Source organism: Centropristis striata, chromosome 11, assembly GCF_030273125.1.
Source record: "Centropristis striata isolate RG_2023a ecotype Rhode Island chromosome 11, C.striata_1.0, whole genome shotgun sequence".
NCBI lineage: Eukaryota > Metazoa > Chordata > Actinopteri > Perciformes > Serranidae > Centropristis > Centropristis striata.
Genome location: NC_081527.1, coordinates 9,492,073 through 9,502,351, shown reverse-complemented (window position 1 = coordinate 9,502,351; position 10,279 = coordinate 9,492,073). Strand labels below are relative to the sequence as shown.

Genomic DNA, 10,279 nt, shown 5'->3' with positions numbered 1-10,279 from the left:
ATATCAAGAAAAAAATTTCAAAAAATCATGCCATTTGTAATATCACAGCCAAAACAAAAGTAAAAAAGGACAAATATGGCTGAAAATGTCCATAGTGGTCCCAGAGGATACATTTTTATTCTTTTTTTTATTTTAAAAAAAAGTTTTAACTATTTATTTAGATCTTTAAACTTGACCCGCAAGGAAAATTTGACCCACAACATAACAGGAGGGTTAAAATATATGTATTCAGTTGGCCTTTATTTGTGTTTGGTTTTGGCCAAGATGCATGTTTTCACCTGTTTATGACACAAAAACCAGACCATTGTTTTCATTGTTTCAATGAGCTGTTTATTACAAAAAGACTGTACATAAATTTCAATGAACACATCCTATGTACAAACTGAGAGGAGAAGACAAACATTGGATTCTGTTCCCATGAACATTTAAGTTACTGATTTTTTTTTCATTAAGAAAACACACATCAAAGAAAGGCGCCTTGACCTGTGATGCCCTGAAATGCTAGACGTTAAAGTGGTAAACATTACAAAGTTCTGCACGTCAGTGGTTGTCTCATGACTTCTCTATGAAAAAAGTATAAATTAATCCTTTACATACAAACTGCTAGCGAACCTTCAGCAGTCTCAGACACAAAAACAAGTTGAAGCTAGAAATAGATTAGGTAGAAAAAGTTGTTTCTCTCACAAAAAATTACCTCATGATGGAAAAAATACAATCAAGAATGGGATGTAGTGGCAAATCATTCACTGTAATGACACTTGGATACTTTCATGCACAGATGCTGAACGAATACTGTTCACTTGAGTCATTGTCTGTGTGGAAACCTGAAAATGTCACCTCTGGATAATAATCCCCTAGCAACATAAGGAAGTCTGTATCCATTTCAAAATAAAAGCTTGTGTCGAATGCCCGTTTTTTCCCAAAGTACATCTGATTATGTTTGCTTGTGTGGCTTGTTACAAACATAGATTCTAACATGAACAGTAGCTTTTCTGACATATATATCTGACAGCGGGTTCTACTTGCACCGACAATCACTTTGTAAACGCAGGCATCTTATTTTGAAAAAGAAGTAGAAATCGGAACATATCGGCACTGTTTTTAAGACCTCGGGACTGCAGTTAGCAGGAGTCATTCATATGTAGCACAGGCTTTTTTTAAAATTCGTTTCTGTGTGTAAATCGACAAAAACGTACTGTAAATAGACTTAATCTAGCTTTTTTAGTACATTACTGCTAGGCTGTCTACATTCACTAAAATGCTAAATTGATTGAAGACGATTACAATCAAATCTGATGGATTTTTTTACCCTCTGGAACCAAGTAATGAGCAGAAATCCCTTGTTACGTTTCTACAGGATGTAGAGCAGTTTAGGTTTGAGGTTGTTTGGGTTGGTGATTATGGTTATTGAGCACCAATGTAAAGCACCGCACCAGCAACCACTGAAAGAACAAGTGTAAAGGTTAGTTGATAGCAACTCTTGTGTAAAAAATAAAATAAAATCATGAAATCATGAAGTCATCACAGATTACTAATCAGTGCAGCTATTCCAAAACCAATGGAAAACAACATGAAAACATACAGGTTAGTCCTTCTTCTGCTTCACACTTTGAAGCAACCTCAGAGCTCTGCTACAGTAGCTGGACAGCATCACCGAATATAGTGACAATGATAAAAATAAAAAAAAAATGATATAGTGGCGACTGAACATAGAAAAATAAATGTTTATACATGGCCACGATAAAGTTAAAAATGGCACTGTGAATGATGAATAAAATTAACATTCAAGTAAAAATAAAACAAATAAGATTTTTTTTTTTTTTTCAATCTTGGCATCACCTCCACTGACGCTGATGGAAAGTCACAGGTGAAACACATTAACTGACAAATGTACTGTACTGGCAGCTTCTCACGGTACACTTTATATACAAGTTAGAGAACAGAAAGAAACTCCACCAGAAAGAAGAAACTGTTGTCTTTTTTTGTTGTTGTTGTTGTTGTTGTAATGCATTCTATACACTCAGTTCACCCTTTTTTTTAATAACAGCATCCCCACCGACACAGAGCATAGTAAATACACAACTCGAGGTTGCTTTTGTTCCCTCTTAAATATCTCGTGATTCGGACATCGACGGCATTGAACATTCAGTCGTGTCCTAATGCACTTGTTGATGTCTGTTTGTCCTTTTCGGGTTGTTTTTTTGTTTTGTTTTTTAAAAAGGTACGTTTTTTGAAAGGGTTGGTCTGCTGGTCTACAGTGCAAATAAAGGTGTCGGAGCATCCGCGCAGCTTTTTATCCGCTACGCTGCCTCATGAAAGTAATACTTCACCGTCTGGATCTATTGCATACTGTAAATACTGGACACTAAACACTAAACCTAGAATAACTTTTGCATTCTTTGACATTATTCTGCGATTTCTTGTGAGGCAAAATGTGTGTTAAAGTTTGATAAGTGCTACGGATGTAAGAGTAGTAGCATAAAAAGGCCTTTATTATCTCCTCCCTTTCGTCCACAGTGTAAACTAACAGACCCCGGTCCAAAGCCTCAGCACCCTCCTTCTTTGTGTGACATTTTTTTTTTTTTTTTTCTCTCTGGAGCATAACAAAAACCGTGCAACCACAAGCCCCTCTAAAAGAAAAACCATTTGTAGATCCACCATGGCACTTCATTCAAAAATGTGAGGGAGCTGTTTGAACGGCACACATCTGTACATGTTCGTGGTTTTACCTCTGTTCACAACTGCATTCTGTGCCATTCTGGGTGTTTTTTGTTTTTAGTTTTAGTCAGCATAGTGCATGATTGACTCCACGTAGTTTCCTGGGAAGAGTCCGGTGACGCCGTTACAGACGCCTTCGAACCAGCCGTCATCGTTCTTCTTGATGATGTAGATGATGGCTCCCTCCATGAAGGACAGCTCGTCCTCCTTGTCCTTGCTGTAGTCATAGATGGCCACAACTGGGGGGGAAATAATAGTGTAATTATTGCAAAAATGTAAACAAAGTTAACCCTCCTGTACACTGTTAGCTAGAAGAATAATTCTGCTGAACTGGGAACAAAAAATCCTCCAGTCTATCAAGCTTTAATGAATGATATAATGAAACATTTGCAGTTAGAAAAATTTAATTCACCCTGAGAGGTAAGATAAATTGTTTACACAATATGGCAGCCATTTATGGACTATTATACTAAATATAATCCAATAAAAAATTAACAACTACATTTTCGAACACTTGACATCCTCCAAGTTGTATTATTACCATTTAAATCTCTTTCTTTTATTTGTAAACTTTATTTTTGATTTAACTCAGCCTAGGTTTTTTTTTTTTTTATTATTATTTTTTTAATTGCTTTTATTTTTCTACTACCATTCTGTTCTTTTGTGTTGATTTCAAGCATAAATTAAGATGTACCTTCTTTTTTTTTTGTATGTGAACGAAAGAAAAAAAAAAACCCAATAAAGAGAAGTTAAAAAAATAAAATAAATTAACCCTCCTGCTATGTTGCGGGTCAAAGTATTTTTTCATAAAGAGACAAAATTTCAAAATGTAAAATAAAATTTAAAAAAAAATTAATGTCATGTAAAACCATTGTATTTTATATGTAGGTCTTTCCAATGAACATACTGCATCAGAGACCGTTCGTATTTTTAAAAGCAAACTTAAGACTTATCTAGTATAAAGTATAAAGTATTAAGATCCCTTACTTAAGTAAAAGAACTAATACCACACTGTGAAATTATTCCACTACAAGTAAAAGTCCTGAATTCAAAACTTACTGAAGTAAAAGTACAAAAGCATCAGCATCAAAATGTACTTAAAGTATCAAAAGTCAAAGTACTCATTATGCAGAATGGACCAACTCAGATTGTTTTATATATTCTAAATATATTATAATACTATTTTTGATGCAATTATGTAAAAAGCGTTTTACTGTACTACTGTACTAATGTAGGGCTAATTCTACCTCGTTAATATAATTTTACGTGGTTTAATTTATAAACATGCGTGATCACTTTAAATTTATCATGTTTTTATGTTAAATCTCGATCTGGAAAGTAACTAAAGCTGTCAGCTAAATGTAGTGGAGTAAAAAAAGTACAATATTTGCCTTTAAAATGTAGAGGAGAAGAAGTATAAAGTTACACAAAAATGTAAATACTCAAGTGAAGTACCTAAAACTGTACATAAGTACAGTACTTGAGTAAATGTACTTAGTTACATTCCACCACTGAGTGTAGCACCTTTAAGTTAAGAGAAGAACAAGAACAATAAAAGCCCACCAGACGTTGTAGCCCTCTTCACTAACCTTTCTCTAAATAAACCTTGGGGGCCCACTGGGGGTCTCCGTCAGCGTAGGGGTCGCTGTAATGCACCACTGCAGCCTCCTCTTCCTCATAGTCCACAGGTGGGGGAGGAGGAGGGGGGGAGGGCTCCTCAAACACACCCAAGTCCTCTGGGGGAGGCGGAGGAGGCGGGGCGGGGCTGTCTGTTACTGAGGGAGGACACACGGTGAATCAGACAAAAATTAATGAGAAAAAGGCAAAAAAAGAGAGTAAGTTTGCTCTTCTGATCTCATCTGTCGCTGCAGTAAATTTAAAGAATGGACATCTCACAGCAGAGTGTGTTCATATTTCATTCCAGAATGCTGTATTTTTTCCACAACCTCCTATTTACTTTTTGGGTTGTTGTTTTTTTTGGCTAGATGTTCCAGAGTCCAACATGGCAAAGCAATCTGTAACAATATTTTGATTCTATAAATCAGCGACAACAAATCTTTCAATAACTTTTTAGTATTTAAACTGGCATACACATTGTAAAATTATTTTTCCATATTTACAACCATCATGTAGGCCAACAGAAACCTTTATGAACCTTGTGTGGTGTTGTGCATTTAAATGTTCACTAGAGGGCAGTGAAGAGCTCTTTCTGCTTTAGGTAAAGCAGCCATGACAGCAACTACTAATACTACTGCTACTGCTACTGCTACTACTACTACCACTGCTACTATTACTTCTACTACTACTACTACCACTACTACCACTACTACTACTACTACCACTACTGCTACTGCTACTATTACTTCTACTACTACTACTACTACTATTACTTCTACTACTACTATTACTTCTACTACTACTACTACCACTACCACTGCTACTGCTACTACTACTACTACTACTACTACTACTACTACTACTACTACTACTACCAGTACTACTGCTACTGTTATGTCTACTACTACTACTACTACTATTACTTCTACCACTACTACTACTACTACTACTATTACTACTACTACTGCTACTATTACTTCTACTACTACTACTACTACTACTACCACTACTACTACTGCTAAAGCTACTACTACTATTACTTCTACTACTACTTCTACTGTTACTGCTACTACTACTACTACTACTACTACTATTACTTCTACCACTACTACTACTACTACTACCACTATTACTTCTACTGCTACTGTTACTGCTACTACTACTACTACTACTATTACTTCTACTACTACTGCTACTGTTACTGCTACTACTACTATTACTACTACTATTACTTCTACCACTACTACTACTACTACTACTACTATTACTTCTACTACTACAACTGCTTCTACTACAATAACTTCTACTACTACTACTACTACTGCTACTATTACTTCTACTATTACTGCTACTACTACTTTTAATATTACTACTACTATTAATTCTACTACCACTACTACTACAGCTATAATACCACGGAAATGTACAATTACAAATACTCATTTCATTTATTCAGTTAGCCGTTCAGTGATTTATTTTTGTACATTTTAAATGCTCTTTTAAAGCCTTCTCCACCAAGGCCGTAGCTTTTGTCTCAACACTGGAGTACACACATGCTGCAGGACATTTTGAGTGAAATTTATGGTGAAAATGTCAATATTTATAAAAGGTATGAAGAGAAAGAGTGGATCTGATATGTGCTAAGGTGGAAAAGAGTATAGACGTTTGTTGACATGGTTTGGACTCATAACCTTTTGTCTACGCTACAGTGTCTGTTCTGGAGCGACGTCGCTTCTGCAAAACGTGATTGGTTGATGCCTTTATTTATAAGTGCGAGAGCTCAAAAAAATACACCTCGTTCTAAAAACGTGTAAGGGCCTTTAGACATTTACCACATAGTATGATTTAGAGGTGGGGGGGGAAATCGATACAGCATAGTATCGCAATATTTTGCGTGGCAATATTATATTGATTCATGGCCGCCAGGTAGGTTGAGTATTTTTGCCGGGTTTTTTTTTTTCGGTAGGCCGTAGCGGGCACACTTTTAGGAATATACTGGAGATACTGGTATCATATGAAACTAGAAGATCTAAGGAATCTATAGGCACCATGTGTCAGGATATCGTGTCGGGAAGTAAGAAATAAAGCTGCAAAGTGAGGCTTTTTTAAAGTTTCATAAATGGACACAAAATGCAGTTTAACAGTTAAATCGCAATATTATTGTATAGCAATACTCAAAATGCTTAAAATCGCAGTAATATCGTATCGTGACTCAAGTATCAGGGTAAAATTGTATCATGGGGCCTCTGGGGATTCACACCTCTAGTATGATTCGTACTTTAGTTGTGGCATTTTAAGCACACACTTGAAAAGTAAACACGTTGGATATTCCCTTGAGTCATGCTGTGGAGCAGAATGTGTGTTTACTCATACAGTCAGTGTGCCTCTGTGTCTGAATGCGAAAGGTTCAGCAGAAAAGGATCATCTTTATCTGCATGTTCACACAAGTATCAGGTGGTACATTAGATGAATCAGGGTGATTTAAAAGCTTGAGTCTGTCCTGACACTCTGCTGCTCCACTGCTGCTTCAGTCTTCAGTCTTTGTGATACAACGTCTTCTCGGAGCGAGTTGTCCTGCAGGCTTACGCCCACAAGTCCAGCGATAAAAGAAAAAAAACTGCACGCCTCATCTAACTAATTCATAAGCCTGCTCTTGAATTAAACAAACTGCAATAATGGACCAGAGGGCTGAATTTAATGCGTCCCCTTCAATTCCAATCTGCTTGCGTACCTTTTTCCCCCGCTGGTCTAACAAGTGACTTTAAATCTGGTTTAACATTAAGAGCTGAAAAAGCTTCACTATATAACAATAGCTGTCTTGGATTTTATTAGTCCAATCCATTACCTGAGTAAACACGGCATGCATTACATTTAGTCAGGATCCAAGTTTGTACAGCAAGAATGATATCAAACCTGTGTAATAGCACAGTCAGACAGAGAGAAAAAGCAAGAAACTATCTAATAAAAAACATTTCATGAGCGTGTGTGGGTGTTTGTAAGTGTTTCCAGTACAAATATATGAGTCCAGCATGTCTTGGCTGATTGTTGAGGTGTTTTGCATGGGAGATCAGTGCTGTGACCTCATTTTAGATTGTGGCACTCTTTTTCTTTGTCTGTTCAGTCAGAGTGGCTACTGCTGGTCATACCAACTACCCAACTCTTCTTCTATTTACATATTAATGCCCGCTTCTGGTGCGTGAAATGCAAAATGCATCACTTCCTGCGTGCCAGAGGGCCTCTACCGAGAAATACTTTGCAGAAGCTGGTTATTTACAAGAACAAAGGTGCAACTTTGATATATAATAATTGATATATGTGCTAATTATTAGCATGCTCTATTCTTTATTCTAGCAGCGTAGTAATGTGGCAGCCTGCATCACATCTGACCACAGGCAGTTAGATTGCTACACAGCTGCATTTCTCCAGACAGGCGGATGGTGAATCGGGACACTGCATCAGGTCACATTTCCTCTCCTCGGTGGACAGAACAGGACGCACGCCTTCAGCGATCCGTCACCATGGCAACAGACAGTCATCCGAAGTGGCATGTGCTCCCCTCGACCCCGAATACAGTGCAAGGAAAGGTGTGCCGAGTGTAGCAAGCCACAGAGAAGAGTTTAAGAGTGAGGCAGTGTGTGAAAGCTGTGATGAGCCGTTTCTGTACACGTATGCTTGCATAAATAGAGACCTAAATGAGGGGGCCAGTCACATTTTTATACATCAGTGCATGCATTTTTGGACTTTATTTGAACTCATGCATGTATTTTTTGAGCTTCTCGCATAATGAGTTTATTTGAACTCATGCATGTTTTTTTTAACTACTTGTGTAATGAGTTTATTTGAACTCATGCATGTTTTTTTTAACTACTTGTGTAATGAGTTTATTTGAACTCATGCATGTGTAACTGCTTAACTTGTGTGCATGCTTTTGCATTGTTTTCTACTTACTGCTCTCCTGCATTCTGGCCACAAAGCCGGTCAGAGGGATCTGTGGGGTCAGCTGGACCATTGGAGGAGGAGGTGGAGGAGCCACAGACACTGGAGCAGCAACACCCACAGAGGCAGACAAAAGCAGCAGAGAGACACAGAGCGATGGCGTCGGTGGACATGGAGATGAGACAATAACATGGGAAGAGCAAATAGACATAACAGATGGAGATAAAGTCCACACACATAGTGGAGAAAGAGAGATGGAAAAGAGAGAAAACAAAAAAAAGCTTGTGAGTGAGCAGAACAGTGCAGGAAGCATTGCTGAGCAACTCATTTACACATTTGCAATCAGTGTTCTTTTGTGCTGCGTTTTTCAAGCTGGGCTAAAGAGGCGTTCGTCTCATCTCGGTGTGAGAATCTACCTCATCAGCATCCATTTGACGTCAAAAGCAAAAGCCTGTAGCTGGCAGTAGTTGTGTGTGCTACTGTGAAAGAGCTGCAAAGCACAAAACAGACCCAAAAAACATGACAGTGGCAAAGTGACAGCTCAGTAGCTGTGTGGTAGGAATAAAAAAATAAGCTACATCTACATTATTAGAGATACATTTACAGGTCGAGCTGCAGCATTTGTGTCTGTTTGGATCAGGGATGGGTGTTTGGAGGAAACCTGCCAAGTTGAGCATCTATAATGTTAATGATCAATTAATTAATCACTATGTTTTTATACATACTCCAGTATGTATAAAAACATGCATGCATGGGCAAAATAAAAGATGTATATACAGTACTATGCAAAATCCTGTTTTGATAATGGACGCTTTTATTTTGAAAGGACTAAACAAGACTTTCTGTCAATCGTAAAACTAAATCAATTGAGATTAAACTGTAAAGATAACGTCAAGGAGTTCAATGTTTTAGCCAACGAAGAGGCATGAGGTTAGTTTTCACAGTAATCTTGCATATTTAAGTGTGTTTTGTGTTTAAATAAATTTTGGATAAAATTAAACCTAATAATTCATGCTAGAAAGGTTTGATACAGTAAGCTAGTTTTGCTCAAATTAATCCTCTTGTATTTCTGTGTGTTTTATAATTGTTATTGCAACTTTCAGTTTGCAAAATGTAGCTTTATCCAACTTAATTCTCAGCTCATTGGCTTATTGATGTACGGCTGCAGAACTGAACGCTAGGCCGCGTTTCAGTTCAGTGAGTGCTGATAAGCAGTCACAGATACAATTAACCCTTTATGGTACGGTGTTGCCCTCAGGCAACATGCCCATTTTCGACAGTCAAATGTCTACAATGCATGTTGTTGAGTGATGCGATACTTTTAAAAAAGAGGGAAGAGTATAGGGAACCAATAGCAATGCTTTAATTTGTCACATGACCTCCAGGAGGCCATATTGAAACCCTATTTTGCAGACTTTTCCAAAGTAAACAGCTCTCTCAAAACGTCATTACCTGGCCCTTTTCCATCTGGAAAAATATATATTTCTACTAATAGGTGAGTAAACCTTCATTTTCGATAGTTTCGTGCAATTTATGTTAAAATCAAATAATGGAAACTTGTTAAAATGCAACTGTTTCCCTGAGGCACCAGCGTACCATTATGGAACATTGCTGTATTGCCTCGAGGGAAAAATTAACCATTATGGAATCAGCATGGCAGCATGAGATATTGGTAGTGTGTGATTAGGTATATATATATATATATATATATATAATATGATAGCATATATATGATATATATATATATATAATGTTCAAAAGCATACTATTCATCATAATTATGTTTTGATCTTAACAATTTAGCAAAGATATATTTGATGTCGGTTGCAGTAAAGTAAAGTTCAGGCTGTTACTATACTCTGAGGGCTACACATGGCAAATAAGCTGCATTGTCTTACAAAAAGGAGGTCAATCGATAGAGAAACAAAGGCAACACACAGCTGTCCTCCGTCAAAGACATGATGTCACAGGAGCGTGCGCCAGGTCTGACTCATAAATCACACGTAAT

The 10,279-nt window shown here is 37.2% G+C and overlaps 1 protein-coding gene across 3 annotated transcripts in view; it reads right to left on the bottom strand.

Moving 5' to 3' along the window:
- Positions 1–456: 456 nt before the first annotated feature.
- LOC131979739 (abl interactor 1-like) overlaps positions 457–10,279 on the bottom strand; it is a 34,817-nt gene continuing 24,994 nt past the window's right edge. For 2 of the 3 annotated variants that reach the window (XM_059343733.1, XM_059343734.1), the window contains 3 exons: positions 8,284–8,373; positions 4,308–4,493; positions 457–2,957 (listed from right to left, as the gene is read on the bottom strand). In XM_059343733.1, coding sequence (XP_059199716.1) covers positions 2,782–2,957; positions 4,308–4,493; positions 8,284–8,373 — 452 coding nt within the window. In that variant the 3' untranslated portion in view covers positions 457–2,781. The remainder of the gene's footprint in view (positions 2,958–4,307; positions 4,494–8,283; positions 8,374–10,279) is intronic. The other variant, XM_059343735.1, reaches the window with a different exon arrangement.